The following is a 12,095-nucleotide window of genomic DNA, read 5'->3' on the forward strand; positions in this document are numbered from 1 at the left end:
ATTACAGGGACAGAAGCACTAAGAGAAGAAAGCATCTATTAGGCGGCTTTAAACTCTCATTACCCTATCACATTGTCTGTAGCGCACACGGAAATAATGTATTTTCTGGATCCTGTAATTATCTTGCATACGGAAGTTATATCGGCAGCATTTTTTTCTGTTAAAAGCATTAATCTGTAAAGGGCAGACATTTAAAATATATTACAAAAAAAAAAGGTGAAGGCATTAGGATTTTAGAGTTTTAGAACCTAAAACGAGACCTGGCTGCAGAGCAGATAATAAGTAGTTATTGAATATAGGAAGGAATGAAGAATGTGACTGCATTAGCTTCCCTCCTGCCCCCAAAAAACAAAAGCAAAAACAAATCTCCACACACACACAGGTGGGGCATGAGAGGATTTCGGTAGTGAAGGTATGAACATGTTTATAAAGATATATATTAAATGGATTTTGTGGGGGAAAACATAATTAGCATATCAAACCTCTGGTTCCTTGGGTTTTATAGCTTAGAATGATTGTGGTCTGCAGTCTTCCCCTTAAATATCTTTATTTAAATAAATAAAAAGTGTGCCCATTTTAAACTTAAGTAGGTAATAGTACATTCTCCTATATTTTCTCCTAAAATATTATATACCAAAGGATTATCTCCAGAAAATATAATGAAAAAGACCTCTCGTAAATATGTTGAAAAAAGAAACCAATCACAAAAGAGCGTACTGTGTGATCTCATGTACATCATGTTCAAAAACAGGCAAAATAAATTCCCCACATTTTGGAGGGGAAATAGTGAGTGGGAGAGGACAAAGGGAGCTTTCCCCAGAGGCTGGTAAACTGGTCTGGGTGCTGGTTACCTCATGTGTTGTTTGTTTAAACTCATACAAAAGCACCTTATGATTTGGGTATTTTTCTGTTTGTATGCTATACTTCAGTAAAAAAGTTTTCTTAAAAAATAAGAACTTATGGGTGGCTCAGTTGGTTAGGCATCTGCCTTCAGCTCAGGTCATGGTCCCTGAGTCCTGGGATCAAGTCCCACATTGGGCTCCCTGCTCAGCGGGGAGCCTGCTTCCCCCTCTCACACTCCCTCTAGTGCTCCCTCTCTGTCAAATAAATAAAATCTTTAAAAAAAAAACAAACCTTAGAATATGTGGTCAATAAATATATGAAAACTTCACCAGGAATCCAGAGGAAGTGTAAGCTCCGAAATAAGATACAGTTTTTCACTCTTTGGATTGGCAAAGGTTAAGTTTTATTTCCCTGGCCGTCTCAAAAAAAAAATGTCTGGTTGGTCACGGTTTGCTTTAGGCCCTTGTGTTGCATTTGGTTAATGATGGCTCTTCAGTCCTTCAAAATCAATCATCCTCCTTCACTTTTTATACCATTTACTTATTGAAGAAACTGGGTCTTCTGCCCTGTAGAAGGCTCCACATGCTGGATTTGACCGGAGGCTTCTCCTCATTTTCTCCTCCATGCCCCCCTATTTCCTGTAAACTGTTGGGTTAGATATAGAGGCTAGATCGGCTGAGGGTTCAAAGTGTTTTGGTAAGAATCCATCGTAGGTGGCGCAGGTACTTCCTGCTACTAGGGTAGGGCGCGTCCCGGTCAGGACAGCGAGGCCTCTCCATTTTCAAGTCACCTTTTTGGTTTCAGTCTCTTGCTGCCTGGCTCCTGCATCCATCATTTCACGAACGGGGTGCAACGTGATTCTCTAACTCTCTCGCGCCCTCCTTTTTTAACCAGCTGGACTTCATCTTCAGAAAACTTTCCCTCCTCACCTATTCCGTGATGCTGAATTACAGTTCGTTCAGGAAGGGCAGGAGGGATGCTCGCTGCTTCCCCTTTATTTCAAAATTTCAGAACGGAGGAGTGGATGAGCTGGGGCCCTTGCCATCGCCAACGGTGGCCAAGGTTTGGGGAATCGTTATAAACTCCGTGGCATGTTTGTATCTGGGTCTCCAATCAATTAAGGTCATTATCCTTGCTGAGGCCGTTTCAAGTTTTACGGGCGCGGGCTGCTTTTTACCGAAAAGTTAAAAATAAAAATTAGTATATACTTGCTAAAGGTTAACCTCCCACACACACATTCAGTGGGGGCGGGGAGAAAAAGCAGCCTCCGGCCTCCGCGGCCCCTCGTAGGGACGTTGGCGGGGACGTTGGCGGGGTCGTTGGCCGGGACCCCGCGTCCGGGGGCGGGGCGAGGCGTGGGCAGGGCCGTCGCGGCTTTGCGCGCGGGGCGGGGCAGGTGGCGCTGCGACAGCGGCGGTGGCGGCTGACAGAGGCGCGGCGCGCGGCCCCCCGAGCGCGCCAACGCGGTCCCCGCCGGAACCGCGGCGTCCCCGGTGCGGCCCTCAGCCCCGCTCCCGACCCCGCATCCCGCCGGCCCCAGGATGGGCGCGCGCGCCTCGGGCGGGCCCCGGGCCCGGGCTGGGCTCCTGCTGCTCCTGCTGCTCCTCGGGCTGCTGGCCCCCGGCGCGCAGGGGGCGCGGGGCCGCGGCGGCACCGAGAAGAACAGCTACCGCCGCACGGTCAACACCTTCTCGCAGAGCGTCAGCAGCCTGTTCGGCGAGGACAACGTGCGCGCCGCTCAGAAGGTGGGCGCCGGGCTCGAGCCTGCGGTCACCTTGCCCCGGCCGCCGCGCACCTGGCGCCCGGGTCCGGCCTGGGCCGTGCGCGGCCTCCGGGGCTGCCGGGCGGCGGGGAGAGGGGAGAGGGGAGGCCGGCCTGCGCCCCGCGGCCTGCCGCCTGCGGGCCCCCGCCCCCGCGCCCGCGCCAGGCCGTGGTCGGGACCGGCGGCGGGTGCCCGCGCACGGCGGGGGCGCAGGGCCTCGGGCGCCCTGGGCTCAGCGCCCGGCACTTCTCCTTGGACCTTGCCCGCTAGCGCGGCGTGGGCAGGGCGGCCCCTGGGCTGCGCTGACGCCGGCCGCGCCTCTCATTCATTCATTCAGCGCGTTTGAAGGAGCACCTACTATGAGCCAGGCGCCGCGCGGGCTGCCCAGGGGGCGCCCTGCGCGCTCCCCAGCAACCCCACATCTCTGCTAGCCTCGCACCGACCCACTTACCCTGAGCACCTTAGGCCCTCCTCCTTCTGCTTTGAGGATATTTAGCCCCCCCCCTTTTTTTAACTTTACAAGAAAAGAAAGGGGAGTAGTGCAGTCTGCTCTGTTGCTTTGGCAACCTGGCCCAGTAAGTCTCCTGAGTTCCTACTGTGTGCCGCCCCTTGATTTGGAGCGTTTTTATTTTGGAGCTTTTATCAACCTGCAGACCCCTGTATGTTGAGCGTCCAGGAGGAGCGCGGGAACTTCTCCCCACACCCTGTCTGCCCTCTGGAGCCTGGTGGGACGGGCTTCGTTTGGGGCCAAGTCCCCTGAGAAAGGGGAAGTGAATGAGGGACAGTTGCATGTGGTAATGTGGTTCCCTGAGCGCAGCCCTTGCTGTTCCTCCTGTTAAAATCATTGCTCTAAGCTAGCCCTGGGGTTTGGGAACTCAGGTTCTCGCTCTACAGCTTACAAGCCGGCTGGCTTTGCACAAGTGGCTTCGTTTCTTTGAGCCTCAGTTTCTTTATCCTTTAAAAGGGGTTAATCATAATATCCCCTTCATTATGAGGTGGTAATTATGAATCGTTGGTGCCTTCCTGGCCCAGAATAATGGCTGAATCAGTATCAGCTACACCCTGGCCAAGGTGCAAATCCACATTGCTTTTAGCCCTGTTGGAAGGACTTCCAGGGTGAAAAAAAAGTTTTCTGGTGCTTGAGATGGAGGTGGGAAAAAAAATTAAAACCCAAATCAGATTAGCTGGATATTCTTATTGGGTGAAATAAAAAGATTAATTTAGTAGGAAAACTGACTTCTGACTGCCCTCTCCTATGGGTGTGCAGACACTTGTGGAGGTTGTGGGCTCTGTGGGGAGAAGATCACTTTGTAGGTGGGCATGACCCAACACCTGGGTGCAAAAAGATTCTCATCCTGTCTGCCTGGGCATAAAGGGTGTGAGCAAGGTGCCATTGTTCTTGAATGATTTGAAGGCAAAAATCTTTTGTTTTGGAGCAAAAATTTTGAAAGTCTGACTTGTGCAGGTGTAAGGGCAGGCAACTCATGTTTCAGCAGATGGTCCTAGGTCAGAATCTAAGTTCTATGGGCATGAAATACAGAATGATACTTAAGGGCCTAAGCTCTGGGTTATTGATACAATAAGGCAGCTCTATTCTGGCAAAGAACCTGGGAATCTCAAGTTCAGAATTCTTCCTGGGGTAAACCAGGGTTTGTGCCTTCAATAGGGATGATAAACTGTTATTTGCTTGAAATGTGCTGCGTGCTTTTATAGATAAGGTAACTCAGTTCTTAGAACAACCCTATGAGTAGGTACTGTTAATGCGTTCATGTTATAGGTAGGGAAACTGAGGCACAGAGTGGTGATGTGCGTGGCTTTAAGTCAAACTGAGTGCCAGAGCCAGGAATTGAACCCAGGCAGAGTGGGCCTGGAGTCCACACTGGTACCTTCCCAGGTCTTCTTTGCCTCATGATCCTTTCTGGTTCCCCCCATCAATCCAGCATCTAGAATGAGGCTGACCTGACATTTCCTGCTGCGTGTAGCCTAGACTGGCCAGGCTTGGGGGAGGCTGTTTTGTTACTCTTAATTAAACAAAAACTGGGTTTGCTGGCAACTGTAGTTTTCAGCTTGCCTGGGGTTACTAATTGGAGCCAGACCGGCTTGGTGGGTTGTGAAGTTTGAGGGTGTTTAAAGACACACCCCGTATTCTAATCTGGGCCACGACTAGAATAAACCCGTGATGTTCTGGTTTGGAGCATGGGCCTTGCTGTCCAGCAGACATGGGTCGGAATCCCTAGGTCTGTGACCGCGGGCCAGTTGTTTGACCTCTCTGTCTCATTTGCACAGGGGAGATGAACTAGAGGTTGAATGCAGTGAGCCACATTGTACAATACCAGGTACTGAATAAGCATTTAGTACATGGTAGAAGATATTTATTATATAAGAAACAGGTTCATCTGGTAGGAGAGTGATCAACTCATTTATTTTTTAAAAACTATTAAGCAACTTGTACATGAGTGTTCATAGTGCTTTGCATATTAGCCAAAAAGTGGAAACAACCCAAATATTTATCAGTTGATAACGGATAAGCTGTGGCCTGTGCAAGCAGGGAATATTATCCAGCCATAAAAAGGAATAAAGAAAGCACTTGGATGAAATGTGAAAAACAAATGAAAGAAGCCAGACACCAAAGGCCACATGTTGTATGGTTCCATTTGTATGAAATATCCAGAACAAGCAAATCCGTAGAGCCTGAAATTAGGTAAAATGGTTGCTAAGGGGAGGGGGGAATAGGGAGTGACTGCTTAATTGGTAAGGGGTTTCTTTTGGGGGCAATGAAAATGTTTTGGAACTAGGTAGAGATCGCACAACAGTGTGAATGTACTAAATGCCACTGAACTGTACACTTTAAAATGGTTAATTTTATGGTGTGTGTATTTTACAACAACTTAAAAAAATTTCTTAAGCGCCTATTATATGAGCACAAGCCAGACAAAATGGCCCCTCCTGTGGACCTTTCACAGGACGGGCGATAGATAAGTCAGATACATAAAACAAGATTATTTCCGAGTAATAAGTGCCGTTACAGAAATAAGAGAAGATGATGTAATCATAATGAAGAAGAATCTTTGTTTAAGTTTAGTGTGTGTCTGTACTGTTCTAAGAGAGAGGCTCTGTGATGACCTTCCCTGTTTTACAGATGAGGACAGCAAGGCATGGAAAGGTTGAATCTCTTGCCCCCGGTCTAGCTAATCAGAGGGAGAGGGCTGGGCGTGCCTACACTTGTAACCTCTGCAGAATTGGAAATACGTGGAATAGAGTGAGCTGAATGAGAAGGAGGTGGAGGGACACAGCACGCCAGGCAAAGGGAGCAGCATGAGCAAAGGTCCTGCGACGGGAATGGGTTTGGTGTATGAGGGCCAGGGAGGGCCAGTTGTAGGGCTGTGACAGAGCAAGGAACAGAGGGAGACAAACATGTCAGGCAGGACCTAGGGTTTAACAAAACAGGCTCAACAGTGATGCAAGAAAGGCCTTGTGGGGAGCCAGGAGAAAGGGGTGGAGTGCCCTGCCTGGAGGCATTGGGCAGGGGGTGGAGGAAGGGGCCATGAGTTGGGTCTGGGAAGATGGGTTGGCAGGGAAGGAAGGGGCTGGGGCAAGGTTGGGGCACGGTTCACAGGTTGGCTGCATTGGGGTGTAGATCTTGGGGAGCACAGAGAAAAATTATAGCTGGACTCACATGGTGGGAACGTCTGAATGCTAAGCTGAGAGCTGGTGTTTTTTTCTTACCCCTTTGCTTTTTAGTTAGTTTTTTTTTTTTTAAGTTTAAAGTTTTGTTTTCTGTTTCTGTTTTTGTTTTTTTTTTTAATAAGGCCACAGTTGCATGGAATACTATTTCAAATAGTTCAAAAGTTAAGAAAAAGAAATCTGGGGCGCCTGGGTGGCTCAGTTGGTTGGGCGACTGCCTTCGGCTCAGGTCATGATCCTGGGGTCCTGGGATCGAGTCCCACGTCGGGCTCCCTGCTCAGTGGGGAGTCTGCTTCTCCCTCTGACCCTCTTCCCTCTCGTGTGCTCTCTCTCTCTCTCGTTCTTGTTCTCTCAGATGGATAAATAAATCTTAAAAAAAAAAAAAAAGAAAGAAAAAGAGATCTGCTTGCTACCTCTGACCCCATCTCCATTCTCCTTCCCAGAGCAGCCAGATATTCTGAGCATACAGACAGATCCTGCCTCTTCATGGGTTTTCTGTTTGTTTTTCATTATGCATGCTCTTCCACTCTTCTTCTTCCTCCCCCTCCTCCCCTTCCTCCCCCTCCCCCTCCTCCCCCCTCCCCCTCCTTCTTCCTCTTCTTTTTTAATTAATGAGTTTTGGAGACCAGGTCCTGTTGGTACATAAAGCTTTGATTCCTTCTTTTTGGAGGGCTGCAAAAAGCAAACTATCATTCAGGATGTACCGTAATTTAACCCACCCCCTAATAGTCGATAATTTGTTAGCTTCACATCTTTTGCCCCTCCAAACCTGGCGGCAATAAAGGTCTCCATATGCAGAGTGTTGTGTGTGCACATAGACAAGTTCATCTGCAGACTGTTAGAAATGGGATTGCTGAGTCAAAGGGTCTGTGCATTTAGAAATTTTTAAATTGAATTCTAGTTGGTGTACTTTTCTGCATGAGAAGTATAAAGCATAGTGAATCATTATACCCTGAATGCACCCGTGTCACCGGCACGTGGATCTAGAAATGGATTGTCCCAGGCCCTCTACCCCCCCAACCCAAGGCAACCATTCTCCTGACTTTGACAACATAAATTAGTTTTGTCTTTACGCCCAGTTCTAATTCCATATACACTTAAGAAAAAAAAGATTTTATGTATTTATTTCAGAGAGAGAGAAAGAGAGCACGAGCAGGGGGAAAGGGAGAAGCAGACTCCCAACTGAGCAGGGAACCCGACACGGGACTCGATCCCAGAACTCCAAGATCGTGACCTGAGCTGAAGGCAGACTCTTAACCGACTGAGCCACCAGGCGCCCCATATATGCTTTTAATACCAAGAGAGACTGCTGGATTGTTTTCCAAAGAATGACGCGTTTTCACTCCTCCCAGACACGTGAAGGCTGGCTTCCAACCTTCTCCAACGAAGTGTGTCATTAAATTTTTGGTTTTACTATCTTTGAGATAGATGGTCTTTTCACTTATTCAGCATCCGTTGGCGTTTTCTTTTCTGGAAACTGCCTTTGTTTTCTTTGCCATTTTTCTATTGAGCTGTCCGTCTTTTGTTTTTGTTTTTTGAGAGGCTTGCATTGTTAGCTGTTTGCAAGAAAGTATTCTGAGCAAAATAACTCTGACACTTCCCAGTCTTTTTTTCCCACCCCACCCCATCCAAAACCCTTACAGAGTAGTGTAACTGACATTACACTTCAAGAGACTACCTATTTAAAGTAGGGTGAAAGTGTCCAAAAGTGGACAAGTTGATACATTTTGACGTATCTGTGAAAACATCACCACAATCAAAATGTTTCCTCTAACTTGTTATTTTGAAAAATTTTGAAGTACAGAGCAGTTGAAAGAACAGCTAGAAACTCCTCCCCTGGCCCCGGATGGGTCACATTTCCCCCAAACTTGTTTTTCTCTTTTTCTTTGCACACACCGCACACACACGCACAAGCACACACGTGCATACGCGCTCACGTGTGCACATGCACAGGCATGTTTTTTTCTTCACAGAAACATTTGAAAGTGAGTTGCAGGTGTCATGACACTTTCTCCCTACAGAACCACGATACCGTTGTCCACGCCGCCAGAAAAAACCTTGCATTTAGTACAATAAGAACTCATCATATAGTCTATATTTACATTTCCTTTACAGCTTTCCAAAAAAATCTAATGCGTAATCAGGCATTGCTCACTGCATTTAGGTTTCACGTCTCCTTAGTGTCCTTGAGTTTGTCAAAATTCCCTCACTTTCTTGGGAGGGGGGGTGTGGAGAGCTTCTCTGACATTGACATTTTTGAACAGCGCAGACCAATTGCCTTTTCTTCCCCCTTGTTTTGGTAACAGCTCTAGGGAGCGCTAATTCAGGTACCATACACTTCGGTCATGGAGAGCTCAGCGGTTTTGAGTACATTCAGAGAACTGTATGGCCGTCACCACAGTCGATTTCAGAACATCCTCTTCACCCCAGAAAGAGACCCTGTACCCATTAGCCATCATTTCTCTTCCCCCATCCCTAGACACCCCAAATCTGCATTCTGGCTCCGTAGACTTGCCTATTCTGGACGTTTCATACAAAGGGAATCACACAGTATATCTGGCTGCTTCAAGATTCATCCACGGTGTGACCTGCATCAGAACCTCATCCCTTCTTACGAGTTTTTATTTATTCATCAGTTGATGGATATTGGGTTGTTTCCACTTTTTGGCTACTATGAATAATGCTACTGTGAACATTCATGTACGAGTTTTTTGGGTTTTTTTTTTTTTTTTTTTTTGAGAGAGAGCGAGAACGCACAGGCAGGGGGAGCAACAGGTAGAGGGACAGGGAGAAGCAGGGAGCCTGATGCGGCACTCGATCCCAGGACCCTGGGGGCACGATCCGAGCCAAAGGCAGACGCTGAACCGACTGAGCCACCCAGGTGGCCCCATGTACAAGTTTTTATGTGAACATACGTTTTCAACATTTGGGGTGTATAAGTCGGAGTGGAATTGCTGGGTCACGTGGTAACTGACATTTCAAGCAATCACTGTACAGATGCACCATTTTGGATTCCCACCGGCAGCATATGAGGATCCCCATTTCTCTACATTCTTGCAAACACTTGTCATTGTCTTTTTGATTATAGCCATCGGAGTGAGGCCGAAATGGTATCTCACTGTGGTCTTGACAGACCACTCTTTTCTTTTCTTTTCTTTTTTTTTTTTCTGAGATTTTATTTTTAAGTTATCTCTACCCCCAACCTGGGGCTTGAACTCACAACCCCGAGATCAAGAGTCGCAGTTCCACTGACTGAGCCAGCCAGGTGCCCCCAGACCAGTCGTTTCTTGAAATGTCCTGCAGTGTGTGTTGTCTGATTGTTCCCTCACAGTTTACATAAGGGCACACACACCTATCTGGCAAGAATTCTACTGAAGGGGCCAGTGTGGTTGCCCTTCCCCTTGGTGATTCATTTGTGATCTCTGTGTATGTCCTAGTGTTTTTCGTTCATGCGGTCTTTGCAGTTGGCGTGTCCTTCACAGGCTCGGGCAAACTCGAAACCGCAGAAACGTCACTCCTTCTCTGACTTGCTCATCAAGACACGTTTGCAGATTTTCCTTGGAGTCAGTTTTCATAAGCCAGAGGGTGACAGGGGTGAGACTGGGATGCAGGACGCTGCCCGGAGGTGGGTGTCCAGGCTTTTCTGCTGCAAGAAGAGGGATAATGAAATCCTGGCTTGAGTAATTTTGTTCCTCCCTCGGGGACAGCTGTGGGCCTCCTGAGTCCGTTCACCTGAGTCCCCCTTGTTCTAACTTTTCACCCTGAACATTGTACAACCTGCACAAAGGGAGAAAGAATCTTGTAATGAACCCCACACCCAACACCCATGGCTTCTGTTTATCAACCTTCTGCCATTCCTGTTACATTTATCCCCTCGCCAAAAACGACGTTTGACCTGCAATAATATCTTAAAGCCAATCCAAGACATATTAGTTAACCTGAGAATACTTTAGTCTGTATCTTATTTATTTATTTATTTATTTTTAAGATTTTTTATTTATTTATTTGACACAGGGAGAGAGACAGCGAGAGAGGGAACACAAGCAGGGGGAGCGGGAGAGGGAGAAGCAGGCTTCCCGCCGAGCAGGGAGCCCGATGCAGGGCTCGATCCCGGGACCCTGAGATCATGACCTGAGCCGAAGGCAGACGCTTAACCGACTGAGCCACCCAGGCGCCCCGTAGTCTATCTTTAACAAACAACAAAAACATGACCACAAAACACACGGCTCATGGCAATATTCTGTAGTGACTAACCCCAGTCCATTTTCCAGTTTTTCGACGGACTTGAAAGGTCTCCCGACAAAATTACTTCCTTTGCATTGGGATCCAAGCAAAGTTTACCCTGCATTTAACCACTGTGTCTGTTAAGTCACCCTTTTAAAAAAATATCTTTCCCTTAAGGGGCGCCAGACTGGCTGAGTCGGTGGACCACGCGATTCTTGATCTCGGGTTGTGAGTTCGAGTCCCACGTTGGGCTTAGGGATGACTTTAAAAAAATCTTTAAAAATAGATATATCTTTATTTATTTATTTATTTATTTATTTATTTTAAAGATTTTATTTATTTATTTGAGAGAGAGAGAGAATGAGAGATAGAGAGCACGAGAGGGAAGAGGGTCAGAGGGAGAAGCAGACTCCCCGTTGAGCAGGGAGCCCGATGCGGGACTCGATCCCAGGACTCCAGGATCATGACCTGAGCCGAAGGCAGTCGCTTAACTGACTGAGCCACCCAGGCGCCCCTCTTTATTTTTTTAAGAACAGTTTTAGATTTATAGAAAAATTGAGAGGATGGTACAGAATCCCCTCATTCCTTGCAGCCAGATTCCCCTGTTGGGAACGTCCTACATTCCTATAGCACATTTGTTGTGTGAATGAACCAGTATTGATAGATTATTAGTAGTTCAGAGTCCATGCTTTCTTTCGATGTCCTTGGTTTTTACCCCACATCCTTTTGTGTCCGAGGATCACATCCAGAACAGTGCACTGGATCTAGCTGTCCTTGAGCTGGGACATCTCTCGGCCTCTCCTTGGTGGCGGCCACCTGGGCTGTTTGCAGGAGCCCCGGTCAAGGATTCTGCAAGACACCCGTCAGCTGTGATGGGTCTGAGGTTTTTCTCGTGTCGGTTTGAGTGGAAGACACATGAAGGGCACAGACTCTCAGCCTGATTCAAGTGGCCTTAGTGTGAAGGGCTCTTTCCCTCTCACTGCTTCTTGTGTCCCCTGTGGCTTCTGTGGTGGATAAGCCGGGCCCCCGTCCTGGGGCGAGTCCCCGTCCGCACTGGGCAGGTGCAGCGCTCCGGGCCCGGGCTGCAGTATAACCCCTGTAGTAGTGGCTCGGGGCTGCCCGAACAGGGCCACACTGTGCAGCTCCAACAATAGGGATTTACTAGAAATCCGAGGCCACGGTGTTGGCAGGGTCATTTCTTCTGAGGCCTCTCTCCTTGAGGTGCACACGTGTCTTCACGTGGCCCTCCCTCTCTGTATGTCTGTGTCCTGATCTCCTCTTCTTACAAGGACACGGGTCCCATTGGGTTAGGGCCCACCCTAGTGACCTGGTTTTACCTTACTTACCTCTCTGAAGACCCTATCATTAACTCCAGTCACATTCTGAGGTCCTGAGGATTCGGGCTTCAAGGTAGGGGTTTAGGGAGAACACAGTTCATCGCCCTCAGGGCTCGCGTGTCTTTGCCAGGTGAAGTGGGCCAAGGTGTCCTACATCTCGGGAACTACATCTCTTGCTAAAGCAACAGCGTGCCCACAGGTCAGAGAGCGAGCTTGCCCAGTGCGTGGTTAAAAGGCCAAGGGTG

At 48.1% G+C, this 12,095-nt stretch overlaps 1 protein-coding gene across 2 annotated transcripts in view; it reads left to right on the forward strand.

Annotated features, from left to right (window-relative positions):
- The first annotated feature begins 1,827 nt into the window (after positions 1–1,827).
- BRI3BP (BRI3 binding protein) overlaps positions 1,828–12,095 on the forward strand; it is a 29,866-nt gene continuing 19,598 nt past the window's right edge. For both annotated transcript variants that reach the window (XM_025889663.2, XM_025889665.2), the window contains exon 1: positions 1,828–2,588. In XM_025889663.2, the coding sequence (XP_025745448.1) occupies positions 2,385–2,588 (204 nt within the window). In that variant the 5' untranslated portion in view covers positions 1,828–2,384. The remainder of the gene's footprint in view (positions 2,589–12,095) is intronic.

This window comes from Callorhinus ursinus, unplaced genomic scaffold, assembly GCF_003265705.2.
Source record: "Callorhinus ursinus isolate GAN/ISIS: 27379988/994484 unplaced genomic scaffold, GSC_fseal_2.0 scaffold41, whole genome shotgun sequence".
Taxonomy (NCBI): Eukaryota; Metazoa; Chordata; class Mammalia; order Carnivora; family Otariidae; genus Callorhinus; species Callorhinus ursinus.